General features: G+C 41.1%; 1 protein-coding gene across 2 annotated transcripts in view; it reads right to left on the bottom strand.

Annotated features, from left to right (window-relative positions):
• Positions 1–3,185: 3,185 nt before the first annotated feature.
• Positions 3,186–23,167, bottom strand: part of LOC311057527 (rho guanine nucleotide exchange factor TIAM1-like) — an 88,878-nt gene continuing 68,896 nt past the window's right edge. For both annotated transcript variants that reach the window (XM_084074496.1, XM_084074495.1), the window contains exons 19-30: positions 16,000–16,227; positions 13,352–13,420; positions 13,028–13,153; positions 12,375–12,483; positions 11,947–12,126; positions 11,425–11,543; positions 11,217–11,325; positions 10,182–10,240; positions 9,531–9,627; positions 8,738–8,825; positions 7,732–7,904; positions 3,186–7,066 (exon numbers count right to left, since the gene is read on the bottom strand). In XM_084074496.1, coding sequence (XP_083930622.1) covers positions 6,378–7,066; positions 7,732–7,904; positions 8,738–8,825; positions 9,531–9,627; positions 10,182–10,240; positions 11,217–11,325; positions 11,425–11,543; positions 11,947–12,126; positions 12,375–12,483; positions 13,028–13,153; positions 13,352–13,420; positions 16,000–16,227 — 2,046 coding nt within the window. In that variant the 3' untranslated portion in view covers positions 3,186–6,377. The remainder of the gene's footprint in view (positions 7,067–7,731; positions 7,905–8,737; positions 8,826–9,530; positions 9,628–10,181; positions 10,241–11,216; positions 11,326–11,424; positions 11,544–11,946; positions 12,127–12,374; positions 12,484–13,027; positions 13,154–13,351; positions 13,421–15,999; positions 16,228–23,167) is intronic.

The raw sequence follows: 23,167 nt of genomic DNA on the forward strand, positions 1-23,167 counted from the left end.
TCTGAGTCTCTCTCTCTCTCTCTCTCTCATAGAGGCCAGTAAGAAGAGTGACAGGTTTCTCTTTCATTCACACAGCCAGCAAAGCAGTCATTATTGATCAAGAATGATTTACAATATTCAACACTGATCACGTGGGCAACTGAGGCCAGGCACTCTCATCATGCGCTCAATCTCTTCATTCACATGCCTCTTCAACTCAATCAACACATGTCAGATGTCAGTGAAGGCAATTCTCCATTCAGTCAGTCAGTCAGTCAGTCAGTCTCCCATTACGTATTCATTCTCTTCTAGCCAAACCCTGAATCTGAGACCTGCAGGGACATTAATGAGATGTAACCTGTCACCAATAGGTGAGCCAGACTTGCGTTGATGTAGTGCCCGCGCCCCTGAAGCCCACCACATTGTATAGTCTACTAAAGCCCAGTGCGCCTCAAATCCATCAATCTGGTTGATGGATTGGGTGTCTCACAGAGTGGCCCACGGCGTCTGGGAAGATGTACTGCGGAGGGGACGTGTGTTTGAATGGAAATGCTACAACTGGGTCTCTGGTGGCAAGGATAATGCATAGCAATCAATAAACTATTAGTTCATATACCTTACACCAATAACAGTTGAATGAGCTGTGCGTAACGTAATGACGCACGCGCGCCTACTACTGTTGCATTAAAGGAGGATATACACGATGTTTTGTCACTTTTTGCCTGTTAAACAATTCACATGGACTAAAGGTAAGATCTAGAAAGTGTATTTTGGCTGAATGAGTCAAGAGTTAATAGGCATGTCAAATCAATCAAGAAACGCAGGAAAGGTGAAGTTGGTTGGCTATATGGTTCTATTTTCATTTAATCAAGTTGTTCTTTAACGCTGACATATGTCACGATGCGAGTTAGTACATAGTGGGAAAACGCAAAACGGCAACTATTATAGTAGGCCTACAGAGTTCTAAAAATGTACATTTAACACCCAAACAAAGGTATGTCAATGTATGTCAGTATGACGATGCCCCCAATGAGGCATAGGCAATACCGGTGCGTGCCGGTGTAGTGCTCAGTAAATAGCAGACCTACAAGCTCACCACAAGTCACAAATGTGACGCATGGTGAGCTTGTAGATCTACTATTTACTGCACGCAACACCAGCATGAACCCAAGTATACGTTAGACTTTAATTGCTAATGATTGGCAGCTGGTGCTCCTCTTACCAATTCTAAGCACTTGTTGTGAGCTCAGACAGAACTGAGTCGTCAGGATGAGATAATAGGTGTAAAGTCTCTTTTTCTCCATAGTTCCCCAGTTGGACACAGCATCAATCACTCTTCGTGGCGCTTGTTAGTTCATTGTTACAAAAGGAAACAGCTTCTGTCCACGCTGTGGAGTCCCTGGCGTGTCATCTCTGTTCTCTATTCATTTAGTGGACGACCAAGCACGGGTTTCCCATGGAGAAGGAGAAGTTACTCCCGACATCATGATGCTTTGCCCTCGAATACCGAAACTCTCGCCCCAAAACAGTGTCGCACCTGGGCAAATCCGGCGGTGTTCACCTGGTATTCCTAAACGTAACCTCAGCAAAACGGTGCCAAAACCTAACCTTATTCCTAAATTAGCCCTCGGTTAATGTATGGCTTACCCTAAAAGTATTTCTAACCTTATCCTCAGTCAAACAAATACAAGAAGAATACAAGAACCACTGGTCCACAAAAAAAAAGAATGGGGGCGAGCGTGTTTTGGGGAAGTCTTCCGGTTACTGAAGAATCAAACAGCGGGATATCGTGGCCACCGTCGCATATAGAATCCAACTTCTTGTAACATCAGTCAGTCAGACGTAAAATAAAAGAAATAGGAAACGAAACATGTCCACCTCTTGGTCTTAAACGTTAACCAGTAAACATTCTCTCTGGCCGACGGGTAGGAGCGACGGGCTCTGCGCGCTGAGGGGATTTAGAGGCAGCAGCTGGATTATCAACAGCCCTGAACACCGGTCCTGATTAGAGGCGAGGGGAGGGGGGGGGGGGTAATCTTCAATTTAAGCACAATAAACAGAGATGCTAGTACAGTGGTGTAAAGTAACTAAGTACATTTACTCAAGTACTGTCTGTAGGCTACTTAAGTACAATTTTGAGGTGCTGCTACTTTACTGAGTAGGCTATTTCCAATTTTCAGTACTTTACTTGTAGCCTACTCCAGTAACTCCACTACATCTCAGAGACAAATATTGTACTTTTTTACTCCACTAGAATTATTTGAAAACTTTAGTTAGTTTAGGCTGCTAGTTACTTATTACAAAACATACATTAACCACTATATACATTTCGGCCATTTGAAAATAGCAGATCTACAAGCTCACAGTGTGCATTGTGAGCTTGTAGATCTTTTCAAATGATGTATACATTTGAACTCTGTTGACCACTCGATAGCGTCCCATCATACGTCAAATAGGCTAAAGACAGTTATCAGTTTAGAAAATTAGCAATTTCCAAAAATGCATATTGATAGTCTATATATACCCTAATGCTGCACACACTTCTACATTTTAGACTTTTAAACTTTTGTCCAAATGTCCATGCTATGCAGCAATGCAATGCAGTGGCTATGCGGCTAGGCTACCTCTAATAAAGCGAGTGAAGGAAAATGAGCTTGAACGACTATGGATTTTATTTCTCAGAGAAAATGATCAAATACCTTGGCAAATGCCTTCAAATTAACATCTCTCTTATCAACTGAGCTAGGGTTTGTTGGAGTCAAAACCACTGGTCCAATATGGCTTATCATACAAAAGTATCCGTAGCAGTTCTTAGGCTACTCAGAATATCTATTTTCTTTTATAATGTTGAATTAGACAGTCTAGTCACCAAATTTGACATTCGTTTGTCAGTTGTTTTTCGATGAATTGAGTTGCTACAAAGGACCCCAATGTAAACAAGCCATAGCGCTTTCTTGGGTTCAAAATCTTCTTAGCAGACGTATTGAACTGCACTTTCTGTGCTTTATTTTGCAAACTGTTAATAAAAGTATTCAATCAATCAAAAAGGCTACTCCATGTTCTCTTGTTCCACCTGCTGGATGGGATTGTGCAGTGCACCCACTAGTGTCTTAGCGGTCTCATCAGAAAACAATGGATACTTAATCACCAGTTTAAATTGTTAATCATGTTCATTTAGCTTTCCATTTCACACACACACACACAAGTCAAGTTTAGAAAATTTATTTTCCATATGATAGCAATAACATAAAAATAACAATAATACTCCACAGTTGTATGTACGAGCACAGTTTTAAAAGTACAAAGGGGGAAAGACAAAGGGGTCTTCCCTTTGCAATTGCTGATATACATAGTAGTACCTCTCAATCGCAAGAATGGGTCCTTACTAAGTTATACTGAGGACCTGAGTTCCTCATCACCCTGTACGCTATATCTAATTGACTGTCATAAGAAAACTCAAAACAAGAGCATCCCGTGTTACCCTCCCAGTTTCAAAACATCATGGGTCGAAATGACCAGAGTATCAGTACCATAGATTATCTCATCAGTTAATAAGTGCAGGTTTGATACTGTACATACTGTGCACAAGCAGAGCTAAAATTATCTGTGCTGCTGGGACAAGACGCTATAAAACACCACCACCTAGAGGGCACACAGAGAATTGAAAGAAAGTGGAAAGAGGTGTAGAGACAGAAACAAGCATGAGATAGAGAAAGAAAAAGATGGAGAGACAGCTAGAGATAAGAGTGAGAATGGGAGAGATACGCCTCCCCGATCAACCGTGAAACCGTCCTTGGTTTTAGGACCGTTTTAGTTACAATAGGGTCAGTAACAGGATTCTGTGATGAAAATGTCAAGAAAACAGGATTGGTAAAGGGTGTCATTTAATGTGTGGGTTAAAGTGGTGTGTTGGGCCAATAACGGGCTCAATAGGTCAAATTCAATTCTCAAAAGCCCCCTAACAGGATTCCTTTTACAACGTTATCATGAGTAGATGTCTCACTCTCAGATCCGCTGATCTCCATGCAAAGCTCGGACAGAACGGATCGAAGACCAACCCTGCCGCAGAACCCGCCCTGTAGAACCCGTCCTGTAGAACCCGTACGAGCGGTCGACATGGAGGAGGACTTCCAGGGCATGCTGGAGTACAAGAAGGAAAATGAACTTCGTCTGATCAAGAACGTCATTCTAGAGCTGAAGCCTCACAGCGTAGTGGGGAATCTGATCCCAGGTCTGCCAGCCTACATCCTCTTCATGTGTCTGAGACATGCAGACTACGTCAATGACGGCCAGAAGGTCAAAACTCTGCTCACCTCCACCATCAACAGCATTAAGAAGATTCTCTAGAAATGAGGAGACGATTTGAAGACGGTGTCCTTCTGGCTGTCCAACACCTGTAGGTTGTACTGTCTGATACAGGCCATCGAGATCTACCAGCAGCTCAATAAAATGCATGGAGTGCATCCTCCAACCCATGATAGTGTCCGGCATGCTGGAGCAGGAGACCACCCAGGGCGCGTCGGGGGTCAAGCCGACCGGCCTGCGCAAACGGACGTCGAGCATCGCCGAGGAGGGCACGTACACTCTGGACTCCATCCTGAGGCAGCTGAGCTCCTTCCACTCCACCATGTGTCAGCACGGCAGTGCTACATCATTGGGGCCTGCACCCTCAACAACCTGCTGCAACGCTAGGACGTGCTCCCGGAGCAATTGTGAGGGTCCTGAACCTCTACACTCCGGTCAACGAGTTTGAAGAGTGTGTCTGTGTCTCTCCGTGTTTTACTCACTGTTAAATAGTCATTCATCTCGTTAGTCTGCTTGTTCTGCAGGGAATGTGTGTTGATGCACGAACACCAGCGGCCCTCAACTAACTGGTGGTTCTGTGGGGGACCACACCAGGACAGTGGGTCAAGATCTCATGACACTTCCCCATGACAATCATACAAAACATACAATAACATCTTACAGTACATACCAGATTGACTGTGCCGTTTTAAATCTGCTGTATTCCTGTTAGTTTCTCTTTTTTCTTTTTAAATAGATTTTTTTGTATGTGATAAACTGATAGTGAAATGTTTTATATTGTGATTAATGTATATTAATGTCTGGACCCCAGGAAGACTGTCATTAAGGCGGCAGCTAATGGGGATCTATATAATAAACAATAAACAATCCTTTCCATAAGCACAAAAAAAAAAAGAAAAAAAAGGCCCCTAACAGAAAACTATGACCAACATTAGATTACACTTAATATGAAACAACTACGTTTGAAAGGTTGGACTCAGTGTGGACAGCGCAGCTATAGAAATTCCTTTAAACTTTGTTGTAAACCTGCTTCTGGCACCAAATTCTTGTTCATTCTCCTCTTCAACAGGGGTGATATTTAATACTGGACAGTTCAATGTGCTGTAAACAGAAAGTGAAAAGGGTAATAAAATAAAAATAGGTATACTGCTTTTATCTATTGCCTAAAACATCACTTGGAATTCATATGCTGGCAGACATGAGTGAGCTTCAAACATTGCTTTTTATATATACACAATTTGTTCTATAGAGCTGTTGTACTCCCAACTACACAGATACACCAGTGTGCATCTGATATTAAGTTAAAAACAGTAAAAGCACAATAAAGCTAATTAGAGGTACTATATTTTATACAGCAGTCTTAAGCCAAAATCCCCTGAAAAGAGTAAATTCATTATTAACACACAGCCCTTGAGTGTTACGATACAAACACAGTTTCTGAGTCTGAGAGAAAAATAACACTCACATTCCGGTGTTCAAAAAATATACTTTTTTGGCAAGAAGTTCAGTGGTGTGTGTGTGTGTGTGTGTGTGTGTGTGTGTGTGTGTGTGTTTTAATAGCCGTCTCTGTGCCTCTGCCTTACATACACACAGCCTACTCGCATGTACATGTGGTAGTATGAGGGCCTGTTCGTACATAGCTTTGTAGAGTATACAGTAAAGGTTCACAGGCTTGGCTGTGCCTCAGTATGAGAGCATTTCTGTACCCTTGTTCCCTTAATAGTTCGGTTCAAGCAGCTTGGGACGAGGAGAAACTCCAGAGAAAAGCAGAAACATTTTCTTTCTTTCCTCCACTGGACGTTTCCAGCACCTCAGGATTGTCAGACCACGGGTGATGGAGGTGGGAAATTAAGTGTGGATCATTGAAAGGGGAGGATTGTTCGACGCTTTACACCATTGGTACATGTCATATCGAACAAATACTGTTTTATAAAGCTTGAACAAATACAGGTCCCGGTCTCTCCCTGTCACTCTTCCTTCTGATGATAATTTAAAACCATTGTTTAAACCAGTGTTCAAAACCAGAGTGCCGTCCCAGCCCCTCCAATGTGTCCTGCCTAAGTCTGGTCCGACATCGTCTCCCCCACCATCCCTCAGAACACATCATTGTTACACCCGTTAGCATAGTCATCCCGTCGCACCCAGATGACATCACAGTCCCGGTCAGCGGCCCCTTCCGCCGCACACTGCTTTAGGGGAGTGAGCTTCAGAGAGGGGGCTGTGCAGAGGGAGAGGGGGACGCGAGGACACAGAAGGGAGTCGTCCCCGCGCTCCGGAGAAAGGGCGGGGTCCGACTCCCCCCTGTGGTTCCCCGCCATCCTGTTGTGTTTCACCTCACTACCCCTCTCCGTTTCCAGCCCTCCATGCGGGTCAGGGCTTGTTCCCTCCCCATTCCACAGGTCCAGTCCCCCCATTCTACCCTCCAGGTTGACGGGTTCTGCGGATGCGGCACGGACAGACTTGCAGTACTCATCATCGTCGCTCAAAATGTCAGTTTCCTTCACAGGGCTCACTTCCATTCCCACACCCCGGTCATCATATCGACCCAAGTCGAACTGCTCCTCCACCCAGCGGTCTGTGTCCTCTCCTTGAGGCTTGTGGGATTGGAGCATGGAATGATGGGATGATGCCCCAGAGTGGGTGGAAAGGCTGGACATGTGCTGGGAGTGCGAGGCGGAGTGGTCGGAGTTGTTGTTGTTGCCATGGAAAACTAGGTCAGTGTCAATGGTGAAGCGATTCCTCACCAGTTTTCTGCGCCCCAGCGTCCGAGATGGAGCCAACACTAAACAGGCAGAACACAGCAGGGGGTGGAATTAAGATTAAAGCATTTATTTTAATGTATTAGCATCTCTGTAGGTTATTACAGTTTACTTGTACAGTGCATTACATGTAGAGCTGTAATTATTGTACAAGTCCAAGTCAAGTCTCAAAGTCGTACATTTCACAAATTAAGCCCAACCCATGTCCAAGTATCAATTCTCAAGTCTCCCACTGCCATCCCCTTAATGATCTTGCTCTCAATTATTGTGTCAAGTCAAGTGTTACAGCAGTCAATGTTTCTACTATTTTCTTAAGTCCAACTCGAACCTGAAGTCTCAACTCTATTGCTCATGTACATGTAGGGAGTATCAAGTGCACTGGTTCTTAACTACAGCCAGTTTTCTACTCTACCAGATATATAATTGCATTTACAGTAGCGTGTCTCAGCTAGTGTCTCCAGTACATCCCTGATTGGATGAATAGAATGAAAGCCAACAGTACTGTGAGGTACCATGACCGGAACTGATCTAGCTCAAATGTGGTACAGTAAGTAAATGAAGATTTGGCATGACATAGTAAATGCTGAAGAATGATGTAATCATGTGTAAACAACAATTTATAGATCTCGTATGTCCAATTGTCCATCACAAACGTGTCACCTTACAGCTGTGAGGTGATATATCTGACCTGCTCTGTTCATGGCTGGCCGTGCTCCTTTGAGGGCACACAGGCGTTTGCCCCCGAAGGGGACGTACTGCTGGCTGGGGGGCAGAGACTCCGTCTTCAGCAGTTGTCGACGTTGCTTTTCCCTCAGGATGGAGTGGACTGCCTTCAGAAAGTCTTTTTTACTGTCTGGTGAGCTGCAAACAGAATTCACACACATTCATTAATAATAATACAGCCACAATGATGCAGCCCCATCGAGTAAGGGCATGGCAAGCTATCCCGTTATCAAAACACAGTTAATTGGACATGTCAAATCTTAATCTCTCAAGAACAGATTCAGAGCTGCGCTAATCCAAATTCAAAGGTAAAAAACAACAGTTTTTTCCCTTTTTTTTTTATTATGGTTCCCAGATTGGTCAAATCTAGACACCAAGTATAACAAAGAAGCACACCCAAGTTTATCTTTGGACATCTTTGTAGATTTTTCTGTTGATTCCAAATTTAGAATAATTTTCAAACTTGGAGTGAATAACCTAGCTTGGAGTAGCATTCCTGACCATCAAAATAACACTCAGGTTAATAATTCCTTGTGTTGAAAGGCAGGCATGTTTTCTCGCCACGTAATGTCTGCTTAAAAATAATAAATTAAAGGAATTTATGACATGTTGTGATGTAAATACTGGTGGTTATGAAATATGACAACCGCCAACAAAACTACAGTCAAGGGAATTCACGGTATTACATAATGCATGCTGTATTATTCATCAAAAGCAGCATTACATAACATATCATAAATTCAGATCAGAACTTCAAATGCTTTGATCTATACTGAGTCGTACAGAGTTCACAGTAAAATCCTCAGTGTTAATTTAACTCTCAGTTTACAAATCTAACCAAATGGACCCGTAATGGTTACATTTATACACTCAGAGTTAAAATAACATTCTGAATTTGAGAGTATATTAAAGTAATGGGGGACATGAGTCTGCATAGCAGTGTAAAAATCATATTGCCGTTTGAGAAGTACCTGCAGCACAGCTGAAAGATCCTCTCTGGTCTACCCTCTGACTCGGACCTTGTGTGAATTATCTCACACATCGCTGTACCGTCTGTGTCTGAGAAAGAACCAGAGACAACAGGGAGAAAATGAAAGAGGTGGCCTTCATTCATTGAAGGGATCTTCACTCGATTCATCAGTTACGGTAATTTAACAATTAACAATGGTCTCTCCTGAGACAAGTCCTGGCGATTTCAGGTTCACAGGGGACTGCAGTACTACTAATACATATTTATCCATTTTGTTAATCACAATATAATGTTTTTATCACAGCCCTTTTGGAAACACTTTCTATGAAACCCATGTCTATAATTATTATAAAACATACTCATAATGTATTATAATCTGCTTATAAAACAATATAATTATAGTTATCAGCACTCATAAATACCTATGCTTTATAACAATAATAACACATTCTAAAGCATTTTATAATAACTTGTAAGGTCAAGTATACTGTAAATGCATTATAATCTGCTTACAAGACAGTACAATTACAGTTATAAGCATTTAATAATGACTTACAAGGTCAAGTATCATAATACTTAATAATTGCACTGACTATTTTTATGACAATATTTATGCCAAAATTGTATTGTAATTGTACTGTAGTTAAGCATGATTTATACTTGGTTGTGTGGCAGGGAAAATAGCATATCTAAAAGTTTACAATATGCTGCGATGTGTTGCATTGTGTGTAGATCTGCTATTTTCGGTGCGGATACGATGCACAACCAATAAATCAGGCATTATAGAGACATACTTGCGAGGGCACGAACTTGAAGAGAGTCTGTTGAAATCATGTGACGGAACCGGAAGGGGTCCTTGTCCTCATTAACTGACACACGATGAGAGCCACCCTGGAACACAGAGGTTTGGAATAAAGAGTTATTTCTTTTGTAAAAACATGTAAAAACTGCTTTGTTTCAAATACCATCCTAACCCCTCACTTTTTACTTTGTCCCCCTTTTTTTCTTGATTTTGATTGACTGTACATTTTGATTTACTTTCCATTACATTCTTGATTCAATATAACTCAAAGACAAATGGCTGATCAGCATGCACATGCTACGGTGCGTCAATATCAACATTAACCAACAGGGGGAGGAAGAGAGCAGCAGTAGATGGCATTCGCTTTTTCTGTGATTGACTTCTCTTTGGAACTGCTCTCTCTTCCACAAATGTTACTGCCTCTCTTTCATATACTTGACCTAGTGTGCCCATAATGGATAGCATTGGGCTTAATTTTCCAGTGGCCTTAATGGCCACAATGGTAATCCAATTTAAGAAAGTATGCCTGATGCAGCCTGGGGCATCCAGAAAGCCAGTCTATGTGATGCCCTCCTACACAGTCATCCAGATAGGAATACATGCTTCATAAACAGCGAACATGGAGGAGGAAAGCAGCACTTACGATTTTCTTCCTTTGCTTGGAGCACTCTTTGTACACAAAGACAACAGCCGTTTTGAACACTGGAAAATAAAAAGGAGGAGAGAGGAGAGATGAAAAATGCATTCATTCGCCAGATACTGTACATAAAAAGCAGCCCGCAGCACCATTAGCTGCAGCACAGCTTAAGGCAGTGCATTGACACAAGCTTTTAGCTTTTTATCTCTGCTTTTGAGGAAAACAGCCTTTTGTCACCTGCTGGTGACACAAGTCACCAGCACAAACGGACCTGTGTCACATTAAGGCAAATACAGAACAGTGAGTTTATCCTATTGGCACACTGTGAGGGAATGTCCTCGTACATGTACAATATTTATCGCTTGAGAGTGTGAGTAGAATAAGGAAGGTTATGCACTTAAGGCCCTGGATATCCTTCGTGATGAAGTGGTGAGGTCCTTTAAGTGGAAATACGCGATGCTGTGCTTCGCATGATAAGCATGAAAATATAATGATTGTTCCTTTTAGCAGGTTTATTTCTGTCCCATCTAGGAAATGCCCAAAAGGCACATAATCTCACACCATGAAGAAGTTACTTTGCTGCACAATGGCCCATTCGTGTTTGAGTTAACACTGTTGCTTCCAGATTTTGAAAGAAATAAACCTGCATGCTGAATACAATTATGTCCTGAAAAAGGGGAGGACACAGACAACCCGTAACTTCTCGCTCATTGTAAACTGTATTGGCTACATACCCTAAAATATAACCAAACAAGCTATGGGGAATATTTATCTTTGTCCATGGACTGACAACCAACCTTGACTACTTCTTAAATTGTTAGTACATTAACATGATCAATTGTATCTTCTTTGTTCATCTCCAATTCTACTTAAAACTTTGCCTCATGTAAACACAGTCAGATAGAGCATTTACAAAGCCATCCCAGAATCAAACCTTTGAACATTCAACATGTTGGAAAAGTTTTGACGAGATCACTTTTTGTTTGTTAGAGAGACCAATAAAGTAATTTCATGGGACTTTAAAGTCAAGTAAACTCCTACCAAAAGCAGCTAACTCTGGGTCCTTTTTGCTCTTGACTAAGGATTGTGGAGGGTTGATCCACACCACAGTAGCATGCAGCAACAGGTCCCCCATGGAGAGGTCAGCCACCTGGGAAACAGAAAGTTAATGTAGCAGCAATGACAGGAACACTTCCTGGTTACACTTTTAGGCCGGTTGCTCAGACAGAAACTAGAATGCAATTCATACCTCTTTCTTTTCTCCTGTCTGCTCATTGATGAGCTGGTCGAATACTGCTCCATACTCCTCATGAAGCTTCTGCATGTCATTGATGTGGCTTGCCACCTTGTTCATGGCCTTCATGGCAACTGCATGAGACAGAGAAACACAGGCTGAGACATGCAACATTCATAACAATGGGCAATTAACCAACACTTGATCCAGAGATTTACCAGTGAATGAGCAGGTAGCAGTTTAAACGATTTGCTCAAGGATACAGGGGCTTTCATGAAACCCCAAGAAGACAACTGGTATTCCAGATTGTTACTTTAAATAATAAATAAATAGAGTCTCAACATTGTAAATACCTGGGTTTTCTCCTAGAAGAGAATCTGTCTTAAATATCACTATTCTTAAATTCTTACTATCCTTCTTTCTTTCTTTTACGAAGAAAAAGAAAATATCAAATATGTCCATAATTAATTAATTATGAAAGGAATACACCACCATAAAAGCAAGCACATACTAAGTTACGACTAGGTATTTGCTCACCATCCAGATGGTAGTGTTCCTCACTGTCAGGGTCAGTGAGAGAGTACAGCTCCTTTAGTAACAGAGGGTATTTCAGAACCCTCTGTATGGGTTTGATCAGGTAAGACTCCAGAGTTGACGAGTGCTGCTGCCGGGGGTTTCTCTCTGCCAGGAAAGCCTTGAAGTCTGGGTCCGTTTTAGCTGGAGGAAAGCAAACGCAAACAACAAAAGAGATGATACTATGAGACAGTGCAGGGCAGTCAGAATTTGTTCTCAGTGTCATTCTAAATCTAACCTGTGTACAAAATGGAAGCAGATATGCGTGTGTGTGTGTGTGTGTGTGTGTGTGTGTGTGTGTGTGTGTGTGTGTGTGTGTGTGTGTGTGTGTGTGTGTGTGTGTGTGTGTGTGTGTGTGTGTGTGTGTGTGCATGCGTTTTATTTATGTATACCTTTAGCCAGGACCTTGGGGACTTTGGTATGGCTTGCACAGAAGGCGCTGTAGATCTTAAAACGATCGGCATAGTAGAGGAATGAACCACCCAGGGAGAACAGCACTTTCTGTGGGAAATGTAAATATGGAACAATGTAAACATTCAGGTCCATATTTATCATGTAACATATAACAAGACACTTGCTTACAAATTGATTTGCACATAGAATGATACATGTTTGTCAAACAAAAATAGGTTAACGTAATGGAGCCTTGGAAAGAAACCTCTCAATAGTTCATATTTGACACCTATGATCATTGACTATTGGCATTCTTGTTGAATAAAACATTTAATTCTTATACATTTCATTATAAATAAATTCTGGGTCGTCTCAAACGGCCTGGGTCGTAGCCTGGCGGTCCAGGCACCCTAGGCTGCAATGCCAGCTTGACAGCGTGTCGCGGGTTCGACTCCCCTTTGCTGCGCGTCACCCCCATCTCTCTCCCCATTTCCTGTCAGCCTACTTTCCCTATCCCTCTCTAAATAAAGAAATAAAAAGCCCAAAACAAATCTTTAAAAAAAAAGAATAATAATAAATTCAGTGAAATACCACTGTGTCCACTCGTGAAGTAGAAAAAATATACATACATACATAATATAAGAAAGCTGACCTTAAACTGCTCCACCCTCTCCAGTCGATCTAGATCTGGTACCAATCTGATGCCGTCCTCCAGGGTCTGCAGAAACTCCACCTGAAACTCCAGCATCTCCCCGAGGTTTCCAAAAAGAACATCCAGCTACAACACACACACACACAAATAATCATTCTGACATACATTTTCACCACGGGCTGTGCCAGCAGGGACTGAGCCCAACTAAAGTACTACACAAAGGACAATTTAGTCATGTTTAGGTTTAGCAACAGCATTTAACAAAACATTTACTGTAGTTATGCTGTAGTCTGGGCAAATAGGTCATCAGGCAGAGTACAGTACCTCATCCTGAGAGAGGAAGTTCTCCTTCTGCAACGGTGTCAAGTAGCGTTCTATCAGACAGCTCAGGTCCTGAAACACACATGGGGAAAGTTTTACTGGAATGACACATTTTCTGCAGATGGGAAGTCAACGTGATTTACAATAAACAAGGACAAACAAACAAACATACATTAATATTGCACACACAAATAAAACAAAGTGGATTCATAGGTAAGGAAAACAAAACATACAAATACAGTACCGTAATTTTCGCACTATAAGCCGCACCTGAATATAAGCCGCAGCAGCTAAATTGAATGATTTGTACATATATAAGCTGCACTGGACTATAAGCCGCGGGTGTAAAATCCCTAGATTTAGCCGCAGGGTCGAAAAATGGGAAAAAAGTCGCGGCTTATAGTCCGAAATTTACGGTACTATTAATATTTTACATGCAAATCAAAGGCCACACAAAGACAGACAAAGAACCCACTTCCACTCCTGTTATAATAAGTGGTTCAACCACCACCTGAGTATAACTTCACAGCTGATTTTATTTACAGGAAGTGAATGCTGCCATATCACATTCATACGTGTGAGTCTAATTGTTGACGACACACAAAACAAACATCAATATGGATACAGGGCTGATCGTCATACTCATCATAATAAATTTGGTATTTGTATTGCCAGAATGATACCTTTTCAAACCTAATCGCCATATATCGGTCCTCACTAATGCACACAGTAGGATGGTACCATTTCTGTCTGCTGTCTCAGAAGTTAAAGGAGAAATCCGGTCATTTTAAGTGTTATGTTTGATGTGTGTCAAATCACTTACCAACGTATAAATGAAAATCGCGTAAATCCACAGAGCCCCCTATCGACCCCCACCGTTGTCATTGTAGGAGGATATAGAATAGCCCAAATTCGCCTATTTTAACCAATGCAAAGTCTGTTTTTTTGCTTCTAGTACTCATTGTTGAGTCCCATGATAATGTAACAGGCGCTAAAACTCCCGACAAGCTAACGGCTAATAACAGAACGAGCTAATGCTGGTTGCTGGTTTCTCTCCCGACCTGGCAACCTGGGGCTGCCATTCAGAGAGATAAGCAGCCCCAGCGTTAGCTCGTTTGTTATTAGCCGTTAGCTTGTCGGGAGTTTTAGCGCCTGTTACATTATCATGGGACTCAACAATGAGTACTAGAAGCAAAAAAACAGACTTTGCATTGGTTAAAATAGGCGAATTTGGGCTATTCTATATCCTCCTACAATGACAACGGTGGGGGTCGATAGGGGGCTCTGTGGATTTACGCGATTTTCATTTATACGTTGGTAAGTGATTTGACACACATCAAACATAACACTTAAAATGACCGGATTTCTCCTTTAAAGGTGATATTGATAACATTTTCATGTGGACAAATAATTAAAGGACAATAATACATCCATAGAGCTTTAAAAAAGTGCTGTATAAAAGAATCTGTTTCCCCCCCCAAAAAAATCGCTTGATAGTGAAATGATTATTTTAATAAGTAAAATGTTTTTGTTTGGCAACACTTGCTATACATCCCATGTATAAACATACTTAATCTACTTATGACACTGTATAATTATAGATAAGAACTCATAGATACTCAATGCTTTATAACAATCATAACACTTTATAAAGCATTTCATAATGACTTATAAAGTCAAGTATCATACATGTCATAAGTCATAATTACTGGTCACTCAGACATTTTCTTTTGGCCAGGATCATAGTTTAACTATAATTCTAACAATCTATCACTGTTATAATGCATTGATTGTGTGCTTTAAGTAAAGTAAAACAAGGTTTCTGCCTACACCTTCAGAAATGTAATTACTTTATTTAAAGCACCCAGTGACCACTTATAGTTACTTATAATCACACTATAATGCATTTTAACACTGATTACAATACAGTACATTATAACATCATTATAATGTATTGCAACTATGGCAATTATAATACACTATGATCCTTGCAAAACAATGTTTGTGAGTGTCCAGCAATTGTGAAATGTTATAATACTTCAAGGTTCAAGGTTACTTTATTGTGTCCCAAAAAAAAACTTGACCTTGCAAGTAATTATAGAATGCTTTACATGTCATGATTACTGTTACAAAGGAATAACAATTATACAGTGTTATAAGCAGATTATAATGCCTTATACTGTATGTATGTTTATAATGCATTATAGACATGGGATGCATAGCAAGTGTAACCGATTGGGTAGTTTTTAATCTGTAAACTGGCTGCCGCCATTATCCATATTGCATCCATTTTTGTTGGAGTCGGAGAAGGTACCTTTTTTCCCCTTTAGAGATGCTTGGATGCAGGCACCGCTTTACAATGGTACAAACTACATGAGTACTGCCTTGTAGATGTGACTGAAATTAGGAACCTTATGCCACGGAGGTGCTGTTGTGATGTGGAGTGTGTTGTGCTACAGTAGGCTACATCTCGTAGCTGAATGCTGATTTCAATCAATCCAGGGTTCCCACCTACAGTCCTTGTGAACTGAAGGGATGTTACTCTGTCTATTAATCACAACATGGCTAACCTTAGCCCTTTTCCTAACCCTGATTCTAACCTTAAAACCACACACTCAAGAAGATACACAAAACAGAGAGCTGGCACTCACTTTGACATAAGTCTTCTCCGTCTCCACCAGCTCACTGATGACTTTACGCAGCTTGTCTGCGTGTGAGAGCTGTTTCTGAGTGGCGGCGGAGCCCACCGTGGGGGGCATGGCTGAAACAGGGCTCGGAGAGAGAGACGAAGAGGAAGATGACGAGGAGGAAGACATGGGGCACTCCGAAGGATTCATGTCATGGAGACTCCGGCAGAAAGCAGTGACCTGCTCTGTACTCTGCAGAAGAAAATAAGAAAGAGGGAAAAGAGAAGGAGACAGGCAAAAGGAAAGAAGAGAGGAACAAATGATTCATCTTGAATATGAAAAGCATACTATCTGCAGGAAAGGACAATGCACGCGCGCGCACACACACAAGCAACTGAGGGAAAATGTACAGCACCGACTGTAGAAGTCTGCCAAATGGGGATGAACTGGGACAAAAAATGTGCCTAGAATTACACCGTTAATCACCTTTTTGTTTTATATTAACCACTCAACCCCTACACTTCTCTCTGCACTGAATCACTTTGCTAGAAATAGCAGATCTTCAAGCTTGCATAGCGAGCTTATAGATCTGTTCTTTTCATTACGTTCAGAGAGGGGTAATAGATGTATGTGAAAGGTCAAATAAATTAATCTTTTGTTTGGGAAGTTTTATCTACAGTTAACCACTTACTGAAAGTAAGCCCTATAAAGTTCATCATACGACAAATGAGTGAAAATAGCAAAATAACAACGCATTGCAGTAGCAGTAGAGTTTGTAAATCTGCTAATTTAATAATTTTTGGACAACAAATATATTTGTGAAACGTTTTGCCTATAACGACACACCCAAAATATGGACGCCAATTTGAAAGTGGTGTGCCCACCACTTGCCAAAGGCAAAGCCAGCCCACACCTACTGTACGTACTATACAACCCACGTATCAAAAAATACCAAACAAGAGCAGACCTGCAGGCCCTAGGACTGAGGTACAGTAGTAGGAGTAGCCTTTGAGTATTAGGTGGATATGCTCAGACTCATGTCTACCTATGGCCTTTCTGGTGAATATCACCACTCATCTACCACTACTGTAAGATATAAACATCTTGAGGTTTAAATGGACTAATCTACTGCATTATCCACTGTTCATACGCTTTTTTGTGCTGATGAGAACCTCCCTCAGGCGATCAATTATATCAACCTTAACAAGTCACTGTGAATCCAAAACAACATGAGTCACAACAAAAAATGTTGGTTTGCCGACAGTCAGAGATACCTATACCTACACTTTGAATATATTCAGTCATGCTGGCAACTAATGCAGTGCGCAAACAGTACAGCAGAGAGCCACACAAGTGAGATAAGTGTAAAATATAAACTTTCATTCATTAAAATGTCTTTCTTCCTTCCTCAGTTTTGAGGCAGAGAGACATACAGAGAGAGAGAGAGAGAGAGAGAGAGAATGTGTCAAAGATTATTGCAATAATATACGACTATACAAAATGTTATGAATTATTTATTTACTACTTATTACTATATCAGCACTTTGTGTGCAATCTTTTCCCAAAACATTGGCAAATTATATAACCCAATAAATATTTTAAACATTTTGTTTGGCATTAGTAATAAAAAAACACATTTACTGAGTGATAAGAGAAGCTATTTTGCATGGATATGAATACAGTGTGCCTTGAGATTTTAAAGATGAGTTGTTGTTTTTTTGATAGTTTTGTAAGTGAAGTTAGGCAGGAAAGAGGGAGAGAGAAACGGGGAGAGACACGCAGCAAAAGTCATCGGGAACGGGACTCGAACTGTCTGGCAGAGCTTAAGTGCCTTGAAATTTTGACTTGCCCCTTGGTGTTACCTTGGAACAAAAAGTTTGAAAAGCACTGCACTAGTGATGCATGGGTCAACTTATGTTGTACAGATAACAAATGATGTACGGGTAACAAACATATTTATGAACGTTAGGAATAATTACAGCTGGGTTCACGTTTACATGTGGATGCAAGCATGGGTGGATTACTGAACAGGCCCAGGGGCCCAAGCACTCAGGGGGCCCTTAAGCCAGAGCCTCTGTGTTAAGTCGCTGTTATTAACTTTACAGTTCTTGTCACAGTCAAAGGGCACAGTCATTCATGTCAATAACAGAGCCCAACATTTTGCCTAAACATTCACTTTGAAAATGTCACAAGAAAGAAACATGATACCTTTGAAGTGAGTGTTTATCCCTTCAGTTTATCAGGTTTTAGAGGGGCTAAGTGTACTCTGGGCCCATCAACTTCGTTGAGAAATCCAAAAGGCAAATAAAAAGAACAGCATTAGAAGCTGTCTATGAGTGTGCCTGTGCTCTAAATCCTGTTGAGATGCATGTGGTAATGCGTATTTGTGCATGATATTTGATGGGCCAGGAGAAAGGTTTTTAATTCAAGGTAGTGCAGTTGGTGCAGGATGGGTGTTTTTCAGACACATTTTCAGAATCGTATCACGCCCATATCTGGCACCTTGCGAGGTGTGTGTCATATAAGCACACCACATTTGGACAAAATGTACTTTTAGTAATAGGGAAGTAAATGTTGAAATGGCTACTACTTACAATAAGGAGCATATCGAAGTATTTTAATCTCAACAAATGGCTCAAGGCAAACTAGGACTTTGATCATTTCTACACGTTGTACAACATATTTTTTTGTATTATTATTTTTTTTTTAAATACTTTAAATAAGTATTTGTATATTGCCACTTTTAATGTTTATGTGAACTGCCTAGGGGCTACCAATGTAAAAGGTAAACTCTGGCACACACATTTATATACTGATACTCATTAACATGCTCTGTCCCCATCAAATAAATAAATCCTTGGGGGGATAAATTCCAACTTCTTTGGGTCAAACCTTACACCAAGATTTGGTGGAGAGGGGAATGTTCTGAACAGAGAAGGGGAGGTGGGCTACAGGACAGTGTTGGACCTGGTATGGGGTAACAACTAAGAGAGCCTGAATACACTCACTGTTGACCTCAATTGTGAGTATGTGTGCTGTAAACCTTGAGGTGAATTTAGATTGCATGCACGCGTGTGTTCAGTGCATCTAATGATTGTCATCAAAGATTCCACGGTGCTGTCTGTGAGTCTCAGTATTGATGATGACAAACCAGATGGCCGGTCAGTTTGGCTCATGAGCCGTCGCTGCCGATTCCACACTCTGTCTGCTAGTGAGCTGCTGGGAGTTATGACACGAGCTGTTTTACATTGTGGTATTCAAACTAGATCCATCACGCCACCCAATTTAAGCACTGGCTCTGCTGAAACACATTAGTGATGTAGGGGTTGAAGCTTAGCCTACAATTGCATTAAGTATCTTATTGAATAGGTAACTGGCTGAATAAATCTATTGAGTCAGAATTATTTTGTTTATTCAATAGCATTTGTCTTTGCTGCTACATCCTTTGGCTTCTGAAACAAACGAGTGTCCCCTTGCTAATAAAATAAATTTGTTCTCATATCTTATTAAATTGTAAATTGAGAGCCCACTATTACGGTATGTGCTTTGGCAAATTCATCAGTTTAGAGCTTGAAACATATTCCAAACCCATTTTTACAAAGGGGCTCTGCAGGAGTCCAGTCGTCTTTAAGAGGGGTTGGATCTACAGTAATCTCAAAAACCTCTGCACGGATCAGTGCAGCCAAATGTCTTGTGCACACTGACAGTAGGCCACAGAAGCACCTCCACACATCATAGACGACTGATACAGCTGGCCACATGAAGTTTGAGATTCACACTGGAGCAACGTCATTCCCTTGTAGATCCCGACATCCCATGATTTTTACAGTAACTTGAAATAAAACTTAAAGAATGGAGGACACCTATTTGCTATTTTCATTGACAATTCACATTATGCAATAGCATGCATGACTATAATACTGCTACTATTAAAGAACTGAAGTAACTTGTACTTACAGTAGGTTAATATTGCACAAATGTCTCCAGCAATGTTACAGTATATGGGTTGCAGAGGTCTAATTCCTCATGCATCTCACACACACACACACACACACAAGGCTCACCAGCTGTAACATATCGTAGATAGATTTGGACGAGCGTTTGCATTTCCTGCTCCTTCTCAGGGCCGACATCACATCACAGGGTCAAAAAGGAGTTCAGAGGGAAAAGGCAAGTCAATGGCAGTGTCCATTTTCTCTTCTGTTTAACTGTTTTAGGTGGACCAGCGGGATTTCCATACCTTTGTGTATGTCCGTCAGTACCACAGACGAAGCCACTTCTACCACTCACCTGTCCACCTCTAAAATAAGAGCGTTTTTATGGCTAATCCACTCTCGTAGAGGCTAAACAGACACTGGGAAAAAATCTGCAGACCCAGATTAGAAATGTACTAAAAGGCAGAACTGCCCATGGTCAGAATACAATGGCATTAAAACAGACTGAATACAACACATCCTAATATCATTTTTAAAATACTGCCCGCAACCTTTTCACCTTACTCCTCTGTGGCATGAAATATCCAATAATCCACTCCAGTCTTTTCTGAATTGATTATCACCTCTGGATGCTTCTCCATTACCTCTGTCTCTAGTCTATATCCCATCTTTCAGTGCTGCTGTTCATCTTTTGTCTGTCTCTCACCATCACTCTGTCTCTCTAACCTCTCTTTCACACAGCAGATCAGAACACAAGCATCACTTCCTCCAAGGATGGATAGTAGATCGAATGAAAGAGACAGCCGTGCACTCAAACAGGAATGCACAAAATGCATCTAGTGAGTCTTTCTCTCCCGATCTCTCTCTCTCTCTCCACGGCTTAGAGACTTATGACATCACACTGACTGGAAAAGCACAGATGCCAAGCTATGATGTATGCTTTTGGGCTCTGTGCTACATCTATTAGAGCCAAAAAAGCACTTCCAAAAATAGATCTCAGCGTTCATTTTAATCTGCCTCGACTGTTAGATGGGTGGGGTTGGCCACATCAGGTGAGACAACAAAGCTAATACCTAGTGCAGATGTTCCCAGGACAAAATAAACATGCTGCAAAATATTTATCCATGATTAACAAACGTGACTGTCTGAATTGTCCTGATGCAGTAAACGCCACTAATCTAGTGCTCTAAGAAGAGCAAAACAAACATGTTTAACTACTTGTAAATACTGTCTTGATCCAGTGGTCAGAGGTGCAAAAGTTCAAACAAGTCCCCTCCCCTAAGAGTCCACAAAACTGGCCAGTAGTATCACTGTAAGATTAGTTGGGTTGTATTAAGGTTCACCATTCCAGAAGGACCAGTTTTATGCAATACTGACAGGACTGTTGTATAATAATTCCAATGTATTTGCAGATCTCACAACACAGATAAGAAAAGAATGTCAGTACTCAGGGGCAGATAAAAGGGCACCATAAAAGAGCACCATAAAAGAGTACCTGACTGCAATTTGCAACTGGTACAAGAAAAGTCTTCTAAGCTTGACACAAGAAATGCTCCTATACGTACATATACGTGTATTGGTACAGTACTAGTGTTGATGATTTCTTGTATGTTATTGTATGTCTTATGTAATGTTTTTCTGAATTGAATACATAGGACCACGATGGAAATAGCAAACTTTAGTAACACTGTACTATTTGCAAACTGTTAATTAAGTATTCAATCAAGAAATATTATTGACATTCCTCACTTTTAGTGGTTTAAACCTGACTTGCAATGGCACATCATTAGTAAGACAGGCTAAACAAAGCTTAATGATGCAGCAAAAGGGGGAAAAAAGAAAAGCAATGATGAAACTTATCTCGTCAGACAGCACTGTTTTATCTAGGAGCCTGCTGTCACACTGGTGACAGGATTCCAGGCACTTATAAACCAAGCAGTGACAAATAAGCACCATGCATGTGCGCGCGCACACACACACAGAGAAGTGAACATCATAAATCAAGCAATAACATGCATGCAGCAAAAGGAATCTCATAAGTGCATGTCACACCGTCACCCGTTAGCAAATGGTGGAACACCCAACTAATAAAACCAGGAAGGAAGTTGTGAACACATAGAGGAACAGAAAGGTGAGAATGAGCAGCCATACCTTTTCTCTCTCCAGTCCGGTCAAAACAGCTCATATCCCCATGCAGTCCCACCCCTTAGACGAGCAGAGCAAGAAACCAGGGAGGGAGTGAGGGAGGAGTGTAGAGGCAAGCACAAACCTGCAGTTTCACACCTCCTCTAAAACCACGGAATCTACAGTAAAACTGGGATAGACAGAGGCTGCATACTTTATACTCCAACCACCAACTGTACTCAAGTGTTAATTTAACTCTGAGCCCGGACAATTGTATCCAAATGGACCCGCAAGAGTGTTATTTGGATACACTTTGAGTTACAAATTGATACATTTGTACTGTATGAATGCACATTTACACAATGACTAAATTGGTATCTGAATTGCTTTATTGTTACCCTTTTGGTTTTCTTTAATTATTCTCATATACACTTTTTTTTATTTGGCCCATTATTTGAATTATTCATCCCACGAACCTATGTAATCTCTTTTCCAAGGGAGACCTAGTCAGGAGTGGGAGCTTTATTAACTCTCAAAACAACACCGCACCAGAAGTATGCATTTCATTGCATTGTTTGCACTGTGTGTGGCTATATTACCTTGTGCATATAACCTGGAACTTGGCATACACACATTGTTGCCGCCCATTGCACCACGTGAAGCCCTCTTGAGCAAGACACAAGACACTACACAGCAAAATCCTCAGTGTTAACATGAGTCAATTTCTGTATATTTTTCACAGAGTTGAACACATGAACCCGAGCATCCCTATTCTGGGGGAACATCTGACAGTAGCAGATCTACAAGCTCACAACGCGTCACAACTGCGATGCATTGTGAGTTTACAGAGCGGCTATTTTCGGCCAAGATATTTAGTGCAAAAGATATTTAAAGCAAAAACAGGAGGGGAACAAGTACAGAGCCCCTGGGAATCAAGTCAACTACGTATAGGGTTTAAGTGGTTAAATTGAAGATATTTGGTCTGTCATGTAGGTCCGGGTTCAAATCCCGAGTCGGACATAAAAGTTACAGATTGCAGCTTTAACACTGAAGATTTCACTGTGTGCATAGTCAATATTTCAAGTGGAATCACTCATTAGCAGGATTGCCCCCACAAGGCAACATAATCACAC

This window comes from Gymnoscopelus microlampas (genome assembly GCF_963454915.1).
Source record: "Gymnoscopelus microlampas genome assembly, chromosome: 12".
NCBI classification, from domain to species: Eukaryota; Metazoa; Chordata; class Actinopteri; order Myctophiformes; family Myctophidae; genus Gymnoscopelus; species Gymnoscopelus microlampas.